The sequence below is a fragment of the Ochotona curzoniae genome, unplaced genomic scaffold (assembly GCF_017591425.1).
Source record: "Ochotona curzoniae isolate NIBS_2020 unplaced genomic scaffold, NIBS_Ocur_1.0 contig_3498, whole genome shotgun sequence".
In the NCBI taxonomy this organism is placed as follows: Eukaryota; Metazoa; Chordata; class Mammalia; order Lagomorpha; family Ochotonidae; genus Ochotona; species Ochotona curzoniae.
The window spans coordinates 2047696-2069844 of NW_024465885.1; the positions used below are offsets into that span (position 1 = coordinate 2047696).

The 22149-nt window shown below is 43.6% G+C and overlaps 1 protein-coding gene, 1 non-coding gene and 1 pseudogene across 2 annotated transcripts in view; 1 reads left to right on the top strand and 2 right to left on the bottom strand.

The window, feature by feature from the left end:
- Window positions 1-253: 253 nt before the first annotated feature.
- On the bottom strand, window positions 254-14744 carry LOC121156926 (annotated as a pseudogene).
- LOC121156974 lies at window positions 3553-3659 on the top strand. The gene has a single exon (XR_005883955.1). It is a non-coding gene; the product is annotated as a U6 spliceosomal RNA (small nuclear RNA).
- Window positions 14745-18547: 3803 nt separating the features above from the next.
- Window positions 18548-22149, bottom strand: part of ATP6V1A (ATPase H+ transporting V1 subunit A) — a 44975-nt gene continuing 41373 nt past the window's right edge. The window contains exon 15 of the mRNA XM_040980459.1: window positions 18548-20864. Coding sequence (XP_040836393.1) covers window positions 20772-20864 — 93 coding nt within the window. The 3' untranslated portion in view covers window positions 18548-20771. The remainder of the gene's footprint in view (window positions 20865-22149) is intronic.

Genomic DNA, 22149 nt, shown 5'->3' on the forward strand with positions numbered 1-22149 from the left:
ATCAGCCATGTGCCTCACTAATATTTCTATGTTGTGTTATTGATCTTCCTTGGTGTAATTTTTAGTTCCTTAGCAAACTGCCATATTATTGTATTTATTCTATTTCTGCTTTACTGCAAGGAAAAAAATTTTTAATGACAATGGGAATTGGCGGAGAAGCAGGCATTTAGCTTAGTTGTAAAGAATGCCAGATAAATGCCTGTCGCCCATTCTTGGAGTAAGTGAATTCCATACCTGACTTCAGCACCTGACTCTAGTTTCCTGCTCCCCATGCCACACATCTGACATCGATTAGATATTGAGCCAGGCTAATGCTGGCTGCATATCCAATGACGGTAACTGGCCTAACACTAGATCCTTTCAGAGTTTGTGATTTAGATCTACACCCAAGTCATCTGACAGAACTCACTGGTTTTGGCTCCTTGAACACTCAGATCTGCTGCCAAGCAAATCATCTGGAATGGTGAGTTCACAAGAAGCAGTGTGAGGAGATGAATCCAGCCTTTCAGCTGCTGGATTCAATACCACTGAACTCGGTGTTACCGTGTGTCACAGGAAAGTGAGATTGTTGCATTGCTAATCAGTGTAGCTAGGCCAAATTTGGCTGTGGAATGGTATGCTGTCCTTGAATAACATAGGCCTCCAGAGGCGGTCGCTCAGGGTCAGTGTTGAGGCACAAGGATGCTGTAGGGAAAGCTCACACTGGGCCCAGCGGCGTGGCCTAGCAGCTAAAGTCCTCTCCTTGAACACCCAGGGATCCCATACGGGCACCAATTCTAATCCCGGCTGCTCCACTTCCCATCCAGCTCCATGCTTGTGGCCTGGGAAAGCAGTCAAGGATGGCCCAAAGCTTTGGGACCCTGCACCTGCGTGGGAGACCTGGAAGAAGTTCCTGGTTCCCAGCTTTGGATCGGCACAGCACCAGCCATTGCGGCTCACTTGGGGAGTGAATCATTGGACAGAAGATCTTCTCTTCTGTCTCTCCTCTCTATATATATGACTTTGTAATAAAAAATAAATAAATCTTAAAAAAAAAAGAAAGAAAGAAAGCTCACACTGCTATGGCCTGGGCTGTGCCTGTTCCAACCAGCAGGAAAAATGACTAGAAAACTGGATGGCCTAGGCTTTATATGGGATGGTCACATCCTGCAGTAGGGACTGGGAGGTCTCCAACATGACAGATACAAATCCAATGACGGATTGTGGAATGCCTGCAACAGTGATGACCCATTCAGTGGAGTTGGGGAGCATATTTGCTACCACCTACACATGAGCCCCTGGACTCTCTCATATTTCCTTGATCTTGCAACCACCTTTTCCAATGAGAGAGTCACACTGATTCGCAGGTGCCACCAGAGGTTTACTGTCAGATGGGCTATGGGGCACAGACTGGTGACATCCCCTCCCAGTTTGTCAATGATGACAGCAAGGGCTTTGAAGACGGCACAATTGAATCCAGCCAAAGGGATAGTTCACTAAAAAGGACAATTCTCTTCTGAGATGTTGATATGTACACCACTCTCTTCACACACCTTCTCAACAGATATCCCTTCTTTGCAATGATATTGCCAACTTTCTTGCCATGCATAAGTGGCTGGGTGGTGTTTGAAATGTCTTTCAAACACCTTTAATCACATTGGTGTCCATGTTGAGCAGTGTTCTTGGGAACCGGACTTGGGGGAGTTGGTCAAGACTTTAGAGGTTGGTGGAAATGAAAGTCAAAACTACAGGTGCAAGCAACTAAGGGGAAAATGGAGTGGGCAGAAGCATAAGGGTGGGATGGAGGAGGAAGAGAAAAAGGGGAAAGAGACCCCCAGGCATGTGGAGGGAGGCAAAGCACAGGCAGCAAGATAGGCCACAGGCTGTATGTGCTCCAACTGCTGCCTCTGCTGTTCTGGATAGATCTCCTTATTAAGAGGACAAGGTTATTTCATTTTTAAAGCTTCTACTGTCATTATTACCATTAATTTGAGTCCATTTACACTCTATACAACTTATTTAGGCTTTCAAAAATTGTGACAGGGCCTGGCGCTGTGGCCTAGCAGCTGAAGTCCTCTCCTTGAACACCCAGGGATCACATATGGGCGTTGGTTCTAATTCCGGTGACCCCACTTCCCATCCAGCTCCCTGCTTGTGGCCCGAGAAAGCAGTCGAGGATGGCCCAAAGCTTTGGGACCCTGCACCTGCATGGGAGACCTAGAGGAAGTTCCTGTTCCTGGCTTTGGATCGGAGTAGCACCAGCCATTGTGGTTACTTGGAGAGTGAATCATCGGATGGAAGATTTTTCTCTCTCTGTGTCCTCCTCTCTGTATATCTGACTTTGCAACAAAAATTAATCTTTTAAAAAAAAAAACTCTGGCAAAAACATGTTAAAGACACACTTCAAATCAAATTTTAAGGAATTTTCCTATTATCAGATATATCAAGATGAAATCCAATTTTATTATGTAGTCTATTTTGTTTTTATTTGTTTCTGAGTTGATAGCTCTGATTTTAGGGTAAAAGACCTCTGGCAATGTCTGTAAAGCCTGTAAGATGCTGTAATTACCCTTAAGTCTATTCTGCATGAATTCATGTAAGAATCATTTACAGAGGCTGGGTGCATGGTACAGCATTTAAATCATCACTTGGGATGCCACAACGCATCCTGGAGTGTAGATCCTTGTTCTGGCCACTCCACCCCAATCCAACTTTGAGCTGATGGACTCTGGAGGAGTACAGCAATAGATGAAAGCTCTCTCTCTCTCTCCCCCCCCACCCCTTTTCTCTCTCCCACCACCTCTACCTTTCAAACATATATATTTTTTAATTTTTTCAAAGAATTCCTGACAATAAAATGCTTTCGATAAGCTTAGGGAACCAAACAAAGACAAAGCCGACCATCGACACTCTAGTGCTTCTCCTCCTACTCAACATGCACATCATCTAGGATCTTGAGAACCATGAAGATTTTGATACATTTACCTAGGCCCAAGATTGTGCATTTGCAATCAGCTGGTAGATTTCCTAGGTCTGCTGGCCACACATACTACATATTAAGCAACAAAGATGCATGCCTCCTCTGTCTCCTACTTCAAAATTATCCCATTTCTTTCTTTGACTCTCTTCTTGAACTACCCTTCTTCTTGCTATAAGTTCTCCAAGAGTAATCATAACTACACAGTCCTGCAGTTAGCCCTACAGTTAGAGTTGTAACGAAATATTCCCCAATCACTATGTAGAAAAATCAAAGTACTATAGTAGTCACAAATGTTTTCTGTGACATGATAGAAACCAATCATGACATAATGTTTTTGGATGTGTTTTTATGATGTATGTCTTAGTGATTAAATGCTCTTTTTTAAGGTAATAGCTTTATTATTGTTGTTGTTGTTGTTTAATGATACAGTTCGATAGGTCCTGGGATTTTCCTTACCCCCTGCTCAAGTTCCCTAACCCACCACTGAGTTCCCCTATATTATTAGTATAGTATAGTTCTTCAGAAACAATCATAAGTCCATCACTGCAGGCATGGACATGGCAGAGAGTTCAGCATCCCATTGTTAAAATATAGTGCTCACTTCAGCAGCATATATACCAAAATTGGAACAATACAGAGATGATCAGCATGACTCCCATACAAGGATGACATGCATACCCGGGAAGCATTCCATATTTAAAACAAAACAAAACAAACAAAAAGATACAGTTAACAGTTTCATTAGGAGTCCATCATTGTCTGCAAGTAGAGATGTATATTGTATTGTATCCTTACATCTGGATATGATAGTCTCCATTACATAGTTAGTATACATCCACTTAAATGTAAAGCCACAAAACAAAATCAACAACAGGAAAAAAAAACAACCCAGAAATTTACAATGCCATGAAGTTAAATAACTTGCTACTGGATATGACAGTCTCCATTACACAGTTACTGTACATCCTCTTATATGAAAAGCCACAATGCAAAATTAACAACAGGAAGAAAACAAAGAAATTAACAACACCATGAAGTTAAATAACATCCTACTGAATGACTAATATGTTGCTGAAGAAATGAAAAAGAATATCAAGATCCTTCTTGAAGAAAATGATGCTGCTATATAATCTATCAGTGAAGAATCTGAGAAAGATTTTTGAAGAGATGAAACTAACAAAAACAGAATATCAAATTCCATGAGATATAGTTTCAAATTATCTTTGTGGGTGCAATATGCCTCTTGTAGGCAAAAATAAAAAAAAGATGGGTTTTGTTATTTTTAAATCCAGTCTACTAATCCATGATGTTTAATTGATGAGTTTAAGCTATTTACATTCAGGGTTAATATGAATGGGTGGTATTTAGGTCCTGTCATTTTAGCAATGGGTTGTTCATTGTTTCAGTCTTCTGTTGTTATTTTACTGGGATGTTCTTTGCATTTCCCTTTGGTTTTGGTGAGTGCTATTCCTCTTCTCTGTCAAGAGAACACCTTTAAGTATCATTTGTAGGGCAGGTTTGGACAAGGCATATTCTTTTAACTTTTTGTTACTGTGGACAATTTTTATTTCATTCTTCAAAGACAAACGAAAGCTTTGCTGGGTACATTATACTGTGCCAACAATTTTTTGCTTTTAGAATCTGAAAGATGTTGTTCCATTCTATTCTGGCCTGTAGAGTTTCTTGTGAGAGGTCTCCTTTGAGTCTGATTGCCATTCCTTTACCTGTCAATTGATTTTTTTTTTCACATTCATACTTGAGGATCTTTTCCTTATGTTCAGTTGAAGAGAGCTTGATGATCATGTGTCATGAAGATCGCGTTTGGTCAACCCTGTTGGGAGTTCTATGCTCCTCCTGGATGTTGTTTTCCAATTTTTTACTCTACAGTAGGGAAATTTTCCCTTATTATTTCATTAAATACATTTGTAAACCTAGCTTCTCTTCCTGTACCATCTGGGAGTCCCTTAACTCTTATATTTGGTCTTTCAATAGTGTCTTTCAATTCTTGAATACTTTTGAACCCAACTTTTTGTTCAACTTTTTGTTTCCTCCTGGCGACAGGAAATATCTTCCAATTCTGGGAGTCTTTCTTCTGCTTCATTCATTGTATTTTGGAGACTCTGCTGTACTTTTAATTTTTCACTGTATTCTTCATTTCTGATTTGTCAGCTTTCATTGGATTCATTTCCAATATGACATATTCCTTGAATTTTTTTTGAACTCCTGTATTATGTGCTTCTCCCTGTAGATAAGAAGTTTTATAACAAGTGTTTAAATTCTGTATCCCCCATTTTCTCAATGATTTCCTCAGTGAACTCTGAGGTTGGCAAAGGGTTTTGCTCTTTTACAGGGGTGTCTTCAATAATATTCATTGTGCCTTTGTCTCCTCTTTTGCTCTTGGTCATTGTACTTATGGTTATCAGATTCTTCTCCTTGGGACAGGTTTCTAAGCTCTGTCACCCATAGGTCTACAATTCGATTTTACTTATTGTGGTTGGTACACAGCTTTTTGTTTGCAGTCACTCGTGCCACTCGCTCCAGTGAGTTCCAGGTCCGGGTTCTTATGTTAGACTTCTACCATGGTCTCCTTAGCCCCAGCTCCTGGCTCACCACTCCCCATCTCCTGTGCTAAGGCTTGCCAGTTGTCTGTACAACCTTTCTCCCACTTCCGGTTGGAGTAAGTTCCAGGATTAGGGAAAGAGCAGGTGTCCTATAAAGTCAGGTTGTTGGTGGTGCTGATTTTGCCAAAACCTATTAGTCATCAGTTCTGCAGGCCACACTGACCTGTATGATGCCAAAATCGGTATTATTTTCCCTATGGGACCAATGCAATGCACTGAGTTCAGTGAGTTTGCTCCCACCAGCAAATGTGCAGCTCACTGTTATCCCTGCAGTCTTAAAGTTTTTGCCGTGCTATAGAAAATTGCGCCTGATGTGCCACTACCAGAGTTCTTGATCTGCTGGCAGTTAGGTCTGAGGGCTACCAAGATCTATCTTGGGTGGAACCTGTAAGATGCCACATTGTTGCAGTTCACTGAGCCAGAGATGAGATCATTCCCATCTCAGTGCATGCTCAGTAATGTCCTATAGCCTCTGCCTCCTTATACAAATGGTGCCCAATTCAGCTATAGGAGGCAGACTTGACTGTAAAATCAACCCAATTCCAGTACCGCACTTCTGGAACCTGCTGCTCTGTCTCTGCTCCTGGTCATACCAACCATCAGGAGGGACAGTTCTTTGTCTGAGTTCACCTCCTGAGCTCCCGGTGAATGCCCTGTCCCACCTTGTTGCTGGTGGAGTTCATATGGCCACTGGCTGAATGCTGCTGGGATATTGATCACTGCAACACCACACCATTGTGTCCGTTATTTCCTGTGTCTGTCAGTCTCCAGGTACCTCGCTGCTGTCATTCTGTCCTCTCCTATTTCCTGGAATGTGCCCTCTCTGCTTCACACTGGCTAATATTTCTCTGTCTGTTTAAACATGTCCTTACCCTATTCCACCATCTTGATTCTCCTAAATACTTATTTTAGGAAATGGTTCAATTTATGACATTAAGTATTAACAGCCAGTAAGACAAACTTGGCTAATCACTTTAAGATTCAATAACAGTTCAACGAACTACACTGCTAATTATGAACAGAATCATGACGCTTATTCTTAAAATTTATACTCATAAAATTATATCTTTTTCCCCAGCTGTAGGCAACAGCATAAATTGTATTATACCTAGGCCAAGTGTTACATTGTTGTGAAAAAATGCAACTAATAGCTGGATGGCATCCTGGGCCTGGTTAATGCCAAATTTGTGTTAACGATATCAGTGTGCCAGCACAGTTGCCTATTCATTCACAGTTTTTGTTTGTTTGTTTGTTTGTTTGTTTGTTCGTTTGTTGTTTTTTAAAGATAGATCAGAGGCAGACACCAGCACATCAGCAGACAGGGTCTGGGGACCAGTGAACAAGTGTGTGTGGACCTGGGTAGGCAGGCTGGGACCCAGGATTGCACAGCACATCGCCAGAGGACCGGGAATGGGGAGCTGTGGATTGCTCCGGTAAGTGAGCCAGAGATGTGTGGGAGGGAAGACTGCTGAGGGAGAACATGACAGGTGAGGAGTGACTTCTGGGAGAGTTCCACCAGCCAGGCTACTGCACTTGCAGATAAAAGAAGGGGCTGAGACTAGGCGGTACAGAGAAGGGAAACCGGAGGACCTTTTGGGGCCAAACCAATTTACCTGCCCATGTGGGAGACCTGAGCCAGCATTGTTTTTATCAAGCACCACCTACCGGCACATACGAAAGCAATGGCTGGGGGAACTACCTAGCAGGACTCGACCACAGAACCCACTAGTGAGTGTTGGAACAGGGGGTGGACCATGTCAGGCTTGGCCATGACACTAACCAGCTCATGACAGAAGTGGGTCTGGGAACAGTTTCTGTTCTCTCTGTCTCTCCTTCTCTCTGTAAATCTGACTTTACAATAAAAACCCATAAATCTTCAAAAAAAAAAACACACAAACAAACCTCATAGTCAATATACACTGGTAGAACATTGTTAAGCTGTCTCTTAAGCACAGGAACTAATTTTTGAAATCAAAATTGCATAAAACAATTAGCTTCCCAGTGGCACTTAGAAATACGGCTTCTGTTTAAAGTTCATCTCTTGAGAATATAGTTAAGTGCAACGCAACTTCAATTCAATTCTGTCGCATAGTTTTCTCAAAAGAAACTGAAGCAGATAATCCTGCTCCATTAAACCAGACAACAGTGCATTCTAGTGGTCAAAAGGGAGCATGATGCGAAATGTCCTGGGGACAAGGCACTAAATAAAACCTAAACATCTAGAACTCCACAAGTTCAGAAGACAATTTTATAAATTCCTTATGAATTGCTGTAGGTGTAAAGAAATCTGGATGCAAGATTAAAATGAAGATTCAAAAAGAGGGAAAAAAAGTCTTACCCAAAAGCTCCAGTCAGCACTCCAGTTATGCAGAGTCGGTCCCTGCTTTTTAGGTGACACTGTGGCAGCGTTTTCCTCCACGATGAGACTGGAATGTTCCTCTACCTCTTCCTGGGACTCGGTGGCAGTTCTTGACTCCCCTCCACTTGCTACCTGCAGGTAAGCAGCGAACACTTGAAAGTATTCACCAACAATGTCCATTTTAAGAAGAAAAGAATGAGTGCTCACATTTTTAAAAAGAGACACACATTTAGAAGACAATCACTTCTATGTTTTTGCTTCTGTAATTAGTACTTTATACATGAAAACAAATATTTTGTGATTAGGCAGTTTAATTGTGTGGAAATTCGTTGTTGTCTCTGAGGGAAAATTAAACATTAAAAGTACAATGCACTAGGAGCGTCCAGGGGCACAATCACTGCAGAAGCAACCTGATGCCCAGGAGGGTCTAAGATGGGTATTTTCTACAACTCAGTAACAACACACACACGGAGTCAGGGATGCTTGTTATGGCAAGAATGGAAATGATCTCTCCACTGACAGGAAATAAGCTCTGTTTGATGCAAATGGTGAGGAACAAATGAATGACCCGGATGTCTCAACCAGGCACTGGCCCCCAACTCATTACATTCTGTGCAAGATATGTACCCCTGGGTGGTTATATGTGAAAGCGCCGTCCCTAGGGAGTTCAAATGGAGGATAAAAGGGGGAGGAAAAAGCAGTAAAAAAAACCAAATATTTTTAAATAATAATAATATAGACAACAAAGGACAAAAGATTGTTGCATCTCTATACAACAGCTTTCTTATTAAAGTTTTTTTAAAAGATTCATCTTTTTTATTTAAATAGCAGAGTTACAGAGAGGGAGACAGAGATCTTCCATCCTCTGGTTCAACCCCCAAATGAACACATCAGCGGAAGCTGGGTCAGGCCAAAGCCAGAAGCCTTTTCCAGGTCTCCCCTGGGGGGCACGGAGCCATCCTGAGCCATCTTTCACTGCTTTCCCAGGCACAGTAGCAGGGTGCTGGATGGGAAGTGGAGCAGCTAGGATTTGAATCAGTCCCCATACAGGATGCCAGCACTTCAGATGATGGCTAAACTCGCTACACCACAGTGCTGCTCCCACAATAGCTTCTGAGGTAACTTCAATCTTTACTGAATGCTGTCAACTGGCAAATCTTCAGAGTTTTAACTAAACCTGGGGCACAAATTAAGTTATACCTGGAGGTGTCTGTGAATTTAAACGAGACATTCCCCAGTCTTACTGGAGCTACTTTAACATAAAGTGGACATCAAACAGGCATGCCTCACTTTACTGAAAGAACTACTGCCTTTCCTAAATTCTCAGTGGTCATAGTACACGTTATTCTAAAATACATCAAAGCAGTCACACACACTCTGATCCAAAAAGCAATAAAATATATTTTTAAAGGTTTTTAAAATCTGAAACGCAGATTTTATATAGAGAGACAGGGAGATAAATGGCCACTAGGGTCACAGCTAAGCTGAGCTGAAGTCAGGAGCCAGGAGCCTCTTCTGGGTCTCCCACGTGAGTGCAGAGGCCCAAGGACGTGGGCTAACCTCTGCTGCTTTTTCAGGCCATAAACAGAGAGTGGGATCAGAAGTGGAGTAGCAGGAACCAGAACCACTTGCCAATATAGGATACTGGCACTGCAGGCAGGGAATTAGCTCGTTACACCAGCAGCCCTCAATAAAACAAAATTGAATCAAGTCTTTGGAACTTAAATATTGGCATTCTAAAATATAGGACACTCCACAGTTCACCATCCTCAACCTGTAGTAAAATAACCTGGCCCAGTAAACACGAAACAGGGCCTTCAAGGACCGAAACGGATCAGATAAGTTCTAATTAGCAAGAGATGATGACACCTGCTACTTGTCCAGCGAACTGCCACTTAGGTCTGTTACATGAATAGTGTTCCATCCTTGGTGACTGTATCTCTGAAGCAGTCCTACCCACGAAAACCCTAAACCTCCTGAAATTACTGACTACCCACTCAGCAACTAGTAATTCCCCTGCCAGCACGGATTTGGCTCTGTTCTGTTCAGCGCCTCATTTAACCAGCTCTCAGCTATGAAGCACCTTGGCCTCTGGGGAAAGTCCCACGACAGCTTTGCCACGGTACCCAGCCTTCACAGGCAACATCTCCTCCGCACCCACCTTTCCTCAGGTGTGCAGGAACGACTTTTCAGGGATGACACACTCATTCGGCACACAAACATGGAAGGGATTTCACGAAAAGAGATGAGTCATTACCTCATATGGACACAGGGTCGTCAAAAGGTCACAGAGAATAAGGATTATCAAAAAATGTGTGGAATTCAAAACAATTTTGGACCAAAAATGAACTTGTATTAATACGTTGTAACATGTCTGAACAGGATCTACTTTCAAACAGTAAGAAAGAGATCAATTTGAAAGGAGCCCTTGTCAGAATTTTGTGAATTCTGGAATAAGAACAAACACAAATTTACAGTGAAGCTTGAATAGAAGAATGATAGAATTACTGATTACAGAACCAATGTCCCAAGAGAAACAGCAGTTTACAAAAGGGTAGCTCATTTTAAGAAGGGGAAGCAGGCCTTTAGCCTCACAGTTAAGCCACCAGTGTCCCACATTTGAGGGACACATTTGGGTTTGAGGCCCGACTCAAAGTTCCCAGCCACACAGACACGGAAGGCAGACACAATAGCTCAAGATGGCAGGCTCCTGAGGCCCGTGAGGAAGATCTGTGGCCTTCCTGGACTCAGGCCTCAGGTCCACCCAGCCCTGGCCACTGCAGGTGTTTGGGGAATGAACCAGGGGAGGGGAGCACCCTCCCTCCTCCACCCCCTCATCCTTCCCCTCCTCCCTCCACTCTTCCTCCTTCTTCTCCCTCCTCCTCCTTTTCTCGCTGCCCCATTACCCTTTTCTGAGAACTTTCCAGTTCTTTGTGGACTTGTGTTTTTACAGAGGTAGGGATGATATGACGTTGAAGATGGACTTAATTGAAGAAGATCACTCATAGAAACAACAGTTAAACTATAACAAACATTTCAGTCTGGGCAGCTTACACATTCTGACTGAAAATGTGAAGTGGAAGAAGCTTTTCGCTTGGTGGGCGTGAACACTGTCATACTCGTATTAGCGGCCGATGCAGACAAGACCAGAGCTATCAACCGAAATTATAAACAAGTGGGCCCAAATCCTGAAGCTGCTCTTCCAAGCCTTGTAGCAGGCGACCAAATGGTTTTACCAGAACAAACTTCAGGTGCAGTCAAGGCAATGGCTGCCCCAGGGGCAGGGGGCCCAGTCACACAGCTCAAGTGAACCAACGCAAAGCAAAACGCATAGCAACAATCTTTCAAGAAGTGCAAGACACTGCGGTTTACTGACTTTCTGGAAGGAACAAAGAACACTGGCCTTTGCTTGTGAGGAGAGCGTCTAGAGAAGTCCAGGCCAAGGTTGAGCAGACACATGCCTGGGAAAGCTTCCACAACATTCCTGTTTGTTTTCCTTACCACACAAGGGAAGCGCAAGAAGAATCCCACCTCCCAGTCCTCACGTGGCTCCAAAGACAGCTTTCCTTCCAAGTCTGGCACAAAGCCATTGCAGGGACCCTTTTTCCTTCAGTTAGCAATGTGAAAACGGCTGTACTGGCATAGGATTCTCTGGACCCTAGCTTCCTATGGCTTGGACCATGTGCCTGGGATCACTGTTTGCAAAGTGTGTCAAACTAGATGAAGCTTATGTTTTGAAACACAGTTTATGTTTTCTGTCTTTTAATACCATTATCCGTGAAGTTTTTGGAGTCCCTTGGCAACGGAAGGCCTAGCACCTTCATTATGTTTCTGGAAAGTATTTGGCAAGCCAAAGGCCACTACTCCAATCTTGACCCAGTCACGTAAGAGTTGTTGCCCCTCTTATCATCCACAATGAACAAATCTAACACCGTCAGGCTTCTTTGGATTCTAGAAGCAGTAGAATTCCCGCTGACAAACGTGTTCATGCTGTTACTTTCAAACCAGGCATCCGTTATGCAGAGTCCCTCTCCAAAAAAAAAAAAAAAAGGATTATAGAATCTGCCTAAATTGTAATACAATAGACATTCCCAGTAGTATAACCCCTCCCCACCCTCAAAACACACACACACACACACACACACACACACACACACACCCCTTCCATAAAAAGGCTATAGCAGCTTCTTTTCCTGGATGGCTAGGCCGGCCATAATAGTCCTACGCGGCACACAGGTTTCCAATTCAAGAACTGTCTCCTCCATCAGACACTTGATCCTGCTGGAGGAGTCATTCCCAGCAGAATTCTGGGCTCTCTGCAAAGCAGAGGCTCTCACGGGCTGAGCCCACTGTGTCCAGCTCAGAACAGCACCCAAGCCCTCCTGTGCCCCCTGGTGGTACCTCCCAGGTCTTCCCCTTCCTCATTGCCTGGGCAGATGCCATGGTGCTAGAAGACGGTTACGCCCTCCTAGAGCCCTGGTCAACTGCATGGCAGCAGGAGCTCTTACACTTTCCCAACATCTTTCATGGAACGCACTTGACTGGAGACCTGCTGCTAAAGGACAGGTCCCGGGGGCAGGCCAGTTGCCTGAGCTACAGGAAGTCATATCTAATGCTGAGTAGTCTGGCCAACAGGTGGCTTCCTCCACACACTGGGACACACTCTGGGGCCATTCACCAAGCACTGTCTCCTTTGAGACAGAGAGCCCTGGCATTCTCTCTTGTTCCCCAGCACCTAAAAGACAAATCACGGCCACCCCTGTCTCTGCACACACTAAAGCCACAACGCAACGACCACCAGGACACTCCACCCCCGCTGAGAGTGGTGATCCAGGCATTTTTTTTGAGGGGGGGGACTTTCTCAAAATAGAGCTCTAGGTTTTGCACAAGGCCTTCATGGCATCTGTGCTGCCGGTTTCCAGATCCAGGTGAGAGACGGCACGCTGGGTTTATTATATTTGCCTACTCACGACGTTGAAGCCTCACCCTTCTCTCTTCCTCCTTTGTCCTCCATCTGGGCAAGCTCATGAGGAAGTCGGGGTGCTTGCTCTTTTGATGTTAAGTGGGAGATGGAAGTCCCTGCCCACACACAGCACACAAGACTCTGCACCTGCTAACTGCCATCAAAACCAGGAGCCCGCCTCCCCCTTTTTGAAGGCCATCTTGCTCCTCCCAGATTTTAACAGCACATCTCCTCACACCTTCACCGGGTCAGATTCTACATCTGACCCATTCCCAAGGTGGCCTCCTACGGTGGCTGTTTCTCTGTGTGGTCCTGGCAGTCATTCAGTCTCCCTGAATACCATTCCTCCTCTCCAGGCTGGACAACAGACTCTTAGAGAGCAGGGATCATGCCTCTCGCTCACCATTCTGTCCCAAATACGCGGGGCCAGGCCACAGAATGAAGGGCTCATTGATTCCACGAATCTGTCTTGCTTATTTCACAGTGACGTCCAGACCATCAGGTGGAATTGTATGTGTCCAATCGTCAGAGTGCCTCCACCACTCCCTGAAGTTATTACAGCGCAGACGGCAGTTCCCTCAAACTAAAATATGTACACACCTCAGCTGCAAAAGTCAGGACGACCCTGGTAAGAAACACAGGTGCTCCTGCTGCCAAAGCAGGCCCTCACCCTGAAAATTAATAAGCAAGTCTTTCCACTTTTTTTCCAAAATTTATTTTTATTGCAAACTCAGATTTACAGAAAGAAGGAGGGACAGAGAGGGACTTTCATTCCTAAAGGGCCACAACGTCCGGAGCTGAACCAATCCCAAGTCGGGAGCCTCTTCTGGGCCTCCCACATGTGCAGCGTCTCAAGGCTTTGGGCCATTCTTGACTGCTCGGAGCTGGAAGGAAAGTGAAGCAAACGGGATATGAACCAGCAGCCATATAGGATTCCCGGTGCATGCAAGGTGAGGACTTTAGCCACTAGGCTATTGTGGCAGGCCCAATCTTTCCACTTTTAACAAATAAAGTAGCAAGCGGCCTGTGCAGTGGCTCAACAGGCTAATCCTCCACATTGCAGTGCCAGTATCCCTTATGGGCACCAGTTTACATCCCAGCTGCTCACTTACCATCTGCTCCCTGCCTATGGCCTGGGAAAGCACCAGAGCCCATGTCCTTGGGCACCTGTACCCACGTGGGGGACCCAGAAGAAGCTCCTGGCTCCTTGCTTGGGATTGGCTCAGCTCCGGTCACTGCAGTCCTTTGGGGATGGAGATCTTTGTCTCTCCTCTCTGTAAATCTGCCTTTCAAATCAACGAATGAATGAATAATACAAATAAAGTTGCAAACATGACAAATTCAGCTGGGAGTTAAAACTTGTGGGGAAAATCCCGGGCACGGATTGAAACTATCTGGACCTGCTCTCATTGGGCTGAAAAGCAGCAAAGGGGGTGAGATGAGGCGGGGGAAAGAAGGGGTCATTCTGGGTCAGTATCCTGGCAGTGGAGCTGGACTCTCCCTGAGGCCCTGGTCGACACTCTGGCCCGGGACATGAAGGACAAAGCCCAGCACCTCACAGCCCCGCGGAGGGCGGACGCCCCACCTTCGCCCCACAGGACAGGCGCCAGGAAATACCAGAAGCCGTTGCCCGGTGACAACTTTCCCAACACCTCCAAAGCAGAAGGGCGACGGGAGGAGTTACGTGTCGTCACCTGAGAAGGGCCAGACCAACATCCGAGCAAAGACACCGAGCGAAACGGACGCTCGGGAGCCCGCCCGACGCCACCGAGGCCGGCTTACCTGGCCGACAGCGAGGGCGCCCTCCATCGCGGCTCCCTCGGCCGCCGCGGAGCCGCGCATGCGCGCGCCAGGGACCCGCCGAGGGCAGGGGGCGGCCGGCGCGCCCCCGCGTCCGCCCCGCGCGCCCCCGCGTCCGCCCCGCGCGCCCCCGCGTCCGCCCCGCGCGCCCCCGCGTCCGCCCCGCGCGCTCCCGCGTCCGCCCCGCGCGCTCCGGGCGCGAGACCGTGCGCTGTGGCCCCCGGCCCTCCCTGCCGCCTCAGGTTGTGCAGGCGGCGCCTTGCGCCCCCTGGTGGCAATCGAGGACCTCGGCCTGAGGAGGACTGTCAATTCGTGAGCCTGGACACCAATCTTGACTAGAGGTCGGACTGAATTTAAACTCCTGGGCTACCATGAAATGGCGGGTCCCGCTCCAATGTGGGAAAGCGTGATCTGCACAGGAAGTCGTCTTCCTTTGTGTAAAGGATGGAAATTACTAATGAATGGGTATTTCCCCCAGCCTTCCCCCAAAAATAAAAGTCTTAGAAAATATTCTAAAACAATTGGGCAAGATTGAAGTTTATAATACAGTTGATGTTGTGGGATAATTAATGAATCACTGAAAACTTTGTGGGTACTAATTTGGTTAATAATGTCAATAGGATGCTGGACTTTCTACCACTGTCTATACCTACAGTGTCATGATGTAGTTAAATAGCAGGATGATGGACTTCTGACTGTTGCTGAAGGATTATACTGTTGTAATATGGGGGAAGACAGTGGGCAGGGAGGAGAAATGAGGAGAGTGGATGGATCATTCCTGAGCTTATGGAACTGTGTCACTGAGAAAATAAATAAATATATATATATACACTGGAAAGAGGCTGTTGGAAAGTTCTTAATGAAGTGCTTTGGAGTGAAGTGTTAGGATTATGTGCAACTTGCTTTTCAAAGCATTTCAACGCTTTAACAAAGACTAATATAGACAGCAAAGTAGCACAATATTAGCAATGATTGCGTTTAAAAGGAGAATATACTACTGTTTGGTAATCTTTTTTTGTAAAATGTATTCATGTATTTGAAAGCCAGAGTTACAAAAAGACAGGGAGAGACAGAGAGAAATCTCTGCTGGGTCATTCCCCAGATGCTGTTACCACAGCGGGAGCCAGGAGCCAGGGTCTTCATCTGCATCTCCCAAGCCGGTGGGCCATCTTCTGCTGTTCTTCACAGAAAACTCACAGAAAAGGAAATACAAATGTCTCTTTAAAAAAAAAAAAAAAACCTGAAAAGATCCTTAATTACATTTAGGATAAAATAAGTACAACCTAAATCATACTGAAAGACTGCATCCATTAGATAGAGTACCAATGTTTGATAATGCAGTTTATGCCGGCACAGCAGTTGTGACGGGAGCTTAAAATGATAAGGCATTTTGGCAGTATGCTTTATCCATCTCTAGAAGAAAATCATGAGGAAAAAAAAGTAGCAGTAGAAATTTACAAAGAAAATCACATGTGAATTCTGGAGTCAAGTACAACTGAAATTTAAAAAGTCACTAGAGGGGCCCGGCACGATGGCACAGTGGTTAAGGTCTTCACCCTGCATGCCCCAGGATCCCATATGGCCGCCGGTTCTAATCCCGGCAGCCCCGCTTCCCTTCCAGCTCCCTGCCTGTGGCCTGGGAAGGCAGTTGAGGACGGCCCAAAGCTTTGGGAACCTGCACCTGCGTGGGAGACCCGGAAGAGGCTCCTGGCTTCGGATTGGCTCAGCTCCAGCCGTTGTGGCCACCTGGGGAGTGAATCTTCTTCTCTGTCTCTCCTCTCTGTATATCCACCTTTCTAATAAAAATAAAATAAGTCTTAAAAAAAAAAAAAAGAAAAAAAGTCACTAGAGGGCCCAGCACAGAAGCCTACGGGCTACAGTCCTCACTTGCTCATTTGGCCAGCACCCTGGCCCTGACTGTCTTTTTGTGGCCTCAGTTCCTCTCCACATGAGTTTCTCCACGGGGCTGCTGGAGTCTTCACAGCCTGGCAAATAGAGTACAAGATTGGTGCGACAAGAAGGCTACAATGTGTTTGTTTTTTTGTTTTTTGAATTATGTGATACAATTTCGTTTGGGATTTCCCCCCAAACTCCCACCCCCAACAGATTTTCCCCATTTTACTACAATGGTATAATCCTTCATTAAGGAATTATAATTTCATCAGTCTCTTAAGTGTACCCCCACATTGCTGGTACAAAGTCAGACAGTCCAGCATCCCATTGTCTACACTTGTCCAACAGCTTCAGTGGGAGTCCATCTTTTGCCTGGGATGCATGTTGCATTTATAAACCCCCACATCTGGGTATGGTAGACCCCAGGACTCCATCAATGCATTTTGTGACCCAACTTTGGAAGACATGCTTTGTCACCTGCATCACATTCTCCTGGAAGTCAGTTCTGATTTCCTGAGGGAAGTGACCACTCAGGGCTTGCTGGGATCACTGAATGCTCTGGAGTGGGAAGCTGTATTCCAAATAGGGAGAGAAACCCCTCAGAGCTTCCCTCTGGGAAATCAAGGGCTCCGTTAGAACCCGAGGAAGAGAGGTTAGAGAAATGTCAGAGGATTTAGGCGAGAGCGGGTTTTGTTTTATTATCACTAATCCAATTTAGTACATTCTATCAACATAGTTCTACAAAGAGGATGCACAGATTTATACTCCCACCAAAAACATTTCAGTTGCTCCATATTCTCACCAACATTTGGTATTCTCTGCTTGCCTTTAACACACTATCTAAACTCAAAACACTTTATCTGAATTGTTATGAAGGAAATTCAGACTAATCTCTTGAAACAACTTCAGACTGTGATGGTGGCATAACAAGCTAATTCTCTATCTGCAGCACTGACATTCAATACAGGTGCCACTTCTAATCCTGGCTGCTCCATTTCCAATCCAGCTCCCTGATAGTGGCCCAGGAAAGCAGTGGAGGATAACTCAAGGTCTTGGATCTTTGGACCCATGCAGCAGATCCAGGGTCCTAGTTTCAGACCATCTCAGCTCAGGCCATTGTAGCTATTTGAGGAGTGAACCAGTAAATGAAAAATTTCTCTCCCTTTCTCTCTGTAACTCTTTCAAGTAAAATAAATAAATCTTTAAAAAAATATAGAATACCAACTTGAGTAGCATTTTATCACACCCCACTTGGGAAAGTGCTCTTATGCTGTAGCAATTATACTTCAATATAATGAAGATGTTGGGATGTTACCTAATGGATGAAAAACAACCCACTCAATAATAACAAGCCTTCCCATGACTTCTGAAGTATTTCTCTCAAAAACCTGGCCCTCAGTAGTAAGAGTTGCTCCTTCTGCACTTTCTTCCTTCCTTTGGAAATTGGTCCTAGGTAACATTATGAAATTGTTCTAATGGATGCTGTTACATTGGATTAAATCATTCATTTGGTTTGCAAAATCATGAATTATAAAGCTTTTGTTCACTTGCCAAAAATTGAAATGAGTACCACTTATCTAATTGGGAAGTGAATTTTTAGAAACCATTCACTTTTTAAATTTAAAGTGGAATTCTGTGTACTCTATTTCCAAATCATAATAGAATATGATTATGGGACTTTACAGGCAATAATGAGGGGTCCAATTCAATTTTCAGATATGAAGTAACCATCTACAAATGGACGAGTTCCCAGCTCCCAGCTTCAGACTGATGTAAGCCTCCCTGTTCAACCCATCCAGTTCTGGCCACTAAGGGCATCTGGGGAGTGAAACAGTGTGCAGGAGCTCTCTGTGTCTCTTTCAAATAAACAAACACAATAAAACATCATGTTTTCTAGTACAATCTTGCCCTATCCCATCAAAAAAGAAAAAGCACAAAAAGGATAATTTAAATCCACTTTTCATTCTTTCATAGATTTTTAACAATTATACACAACTTTTAACATAAAGAGAGTGAAATAGCAAGGATAAGGAGGCAAAATGTATGTACATATAGAGTTTCTTCTATTCGTTCCTTAGGATGGAAGGACATTTCCAAAGATAACAGTGTGTGAGATTTAACACTGGAAAAATACATATGAAACTTGTTTAACTGGCTCCCATGTCGGACCAGGCACAGCACAATAAATATAGAACTGCATTTTTTTAAAATATTGTAATTTTAACACATTCTTACTAAAGAAACACTATAAGTCACTGATGTGAAGTTCTACAACATACAGGTGAAGTACACTTACCAGTGACTATCCGAGCAGCTTCTCTAGCAGCTTCACACTCACACATCAGCATTCTCAGAGGAGTAAGAATGCACGACTCAAATTAAGAACAAATAACAAACTCGGGCAAATGTTCTTTACATCATTCACTATGATCATAATCTTAATTTGTTGGTCGGTTCAAGGTAGGAGTAGAACGCTTTTGAAACCCTTTACATTCCCACTAGTCCTGCGGCCTGGGGGTCGGAGGCCACGTTGGAAGCAAACTGATTAAGCAGCACCAAGAAATCCACATCTCAACAATATCACTGCATAATTTTTTTATCTGTCAATATTCTGAAGGGTTGGAAAAAATTCCGTGGAAGAACACCTGTACTAACTAGCAGACTGCTACAAATACATATAGGGTGCAAGGATTTAAACAAAAAAACTGTATCTGAATTCTATATTGATCATATCTTTTCTTAACAGACCAGAAGAAATGCATTACTTAGAAAGCTAAATAATATACTGAGGCTAAAACTCTTTAATTTATGCCACTACATTTGAGCATTTGAAATTGTTCACATGTTTACATATCCTTTCCTCTTTTCAAAGAGAAGGCACAGGTGCCAGCACTATTGGTCAAAAAACCCTAATGGAAAAACGTTGCTCTCAGAGCTGTTTGGAAGTGTCTTACACAAACACAGAGATCTATACTTCATAATGCAGGATAAAATGTCTTTTTCTTCACATGACCGAGATTCTGTCACCAGCAGATACAAGAATTAATTTCATCCCTACTAAAAAACCTGGAAACTGTCAGGCTGCTAGGACCAAAGATTTTCTGAGAAGTCTTTTGAACCCGATTCAAAAAGCACATGAAGGAAAGCCATGTCTTCTACAACTGGCAAACTGGTGGCTTTAAAATTCAGCACATGCAGATGCAACACATGTCATCATTTTGTGGAAACGGAATGCCACTCTGGCCCCAACAACCACTGGAACCCACTGACTCTTAAAGAGGCACACAGCTTTCAAGGTGCACTAAGTATCTTCTCTGTGGCATGCGGCTTTCCAGCACACCACCACATGATCCTTAGAGGCCTGGCCGCTGAAAATATTTAAGGAGAGGAGAGATGGTATAATGTGGATCAAATTTCCAGTGATTGTTTCAAACGTAGTTTTAAAAAGAATTTCTTAGCAATGCAACATATAATAGACCTTGATACTGACTTTTTTCCTACTGAAATAAAATAAGCTTTAAGATGATGCTAATGGAAATTTGACTGCTTGACTTTTTACATTTTTGACAGGGCACTGATTGACAGATTGTGTTGAGCTCCATATATGCCTGTTTTACAAAACAACATAGTTCCCCATAAATATTCCTGATTTATATAGGGATAGTAATGCATTATTGGAACATTAATCATTTGTATTTTTGTAAACATTTCCTGTAAAGCAGTTAGCTAGCAAGATGCTAACCTGCAAGTGACCTTACCACCCAGACACGGAGTCATTTCACAATGGCCAAACAATAAGTATGGGAATCTGGCCTTGCATTGCAAATCCCTTGCAAAGAGAGTACATGCAGTAGTCCTGTGTACAACTTAATGCAGAAAACAAAAGGGCAAAAACATACGGCAACGAGGGTTTTCACCCTACACACAGTCACAGTAGTGCAGCCACTGGATATGGTATTTACTACATTCACCACTGGGGCAGGGAGGCCCTTCAAATGTGAGAACAAAGGAATGTTTGTTTTCTGTAAGACCTGCCAAATAAAACAGGGAAGTAAATGGTAACACACATAGGTACTAGTCCCAAAGCTGCACAATAAAGAAGCAAGGTTTTGAGATGAGAAATTTAGGAAAATATACACGAGTTTGCTGAGGAAAAAGACAAACAAAATCACAGTTCTAATCTTCAAGGCTACGGAATGCGTTCTGCATGTCTTCCAGAAGTTGTGCATAGTCACTCTTGATTTTTGCCTCACCATCTTTCACTGGATCCTGAAAAGAAGACATTACAAATTCATCTTCAGAAAATAATTTTTAGAATATAAGTACTAGGTTAAATAAGGTTCACTTAAAGCACTGTGATAATTTTGTATTTTGCCTGCTAACTACATTTTCAGGCAAGTACATTTATGCCCTACAATGAGTACAGAAGCATGAAAGCATGCAGTGTCATATAGCAGATGCATATGATTGTTTGGATATGGTAACTGGGATGAATTTAGTAGTCAAAATATAACTTTCTATTCAAGGTCTAGTAGTACTCTAATGAGATGGAGAAATAAAATTTGGAAAATAATCTTAAAATATACCATACTTAAAAACCGTTAGTGAAAGCAACTTAACTAAGTACCATATAGAAAAGAGACTCTAATTGTTTAAATTATTATTTTCCATGATACAGCTTTGTAGGTACAGAGATTTCCCATGCCACCCTCCTTTCTCCTTCCTGTTTCTCCCCCACCCACTATTTCCTTTATTATAATAGTATGTAGTCCTTCAGCAACAGTCACAAGTCCAAAATTCTGCTATTTAAGTGTATCATGACACTGTAGGTATAGGCAATGGGGGAAAATTTAGTACCCCATTGTCAAGGTACATTTAATTGATTCACTCAGTCCTCTGTATGTTAGGGGGTAGAGATGCTTACTGCAATGTATGTTCACTTCTCAGTCTGCTAGCCTCCAATATATAGTTCCTCTATGAGAATATATGTATACATATGTTTACCTACATACCTGTCCTGTATTTTGTATGAATGTTGCCTTATATCAGAGAGAACACAGGTTATTTGTTCCTTTGGGATTGGCTTATTTCACTGAGCATAATATAATGGTCTCCAGTTGGGACCATTTTTGTTTTTTGATACTAGGCATGTAAACATAAAAAAGATATCATCTTTATTTACACTACCAGAAATCATCAATATTTTAAGTATGAAGGAAGTAACTTCCTAATTTAAATCAAATCATGTTAGTTTTTTGTAGCCTGGTGTTTTATCTCTATCTCTGTACCTGTGTACCATAAATATTTCCATACCATACCATAACATATAATTGGCTCCATTTGAGAAGCAGAGAGGAAGAAACAAGTGGGGAGGGGGAGACTCAAAGACAGAGTGCATACATTCCCATCTACTGACTGACTCTCCAAGGGCAGGAGCCAGGAATTTAAACCAGGTGTCCTCCTTGGTGACAGGAACCCATTCACTGCTTCCTGCTAGGGTCTGCATTAGTAGGAAGCTGGAGTCATGGGCCACAGTTGGACAGTGAACCCAGGT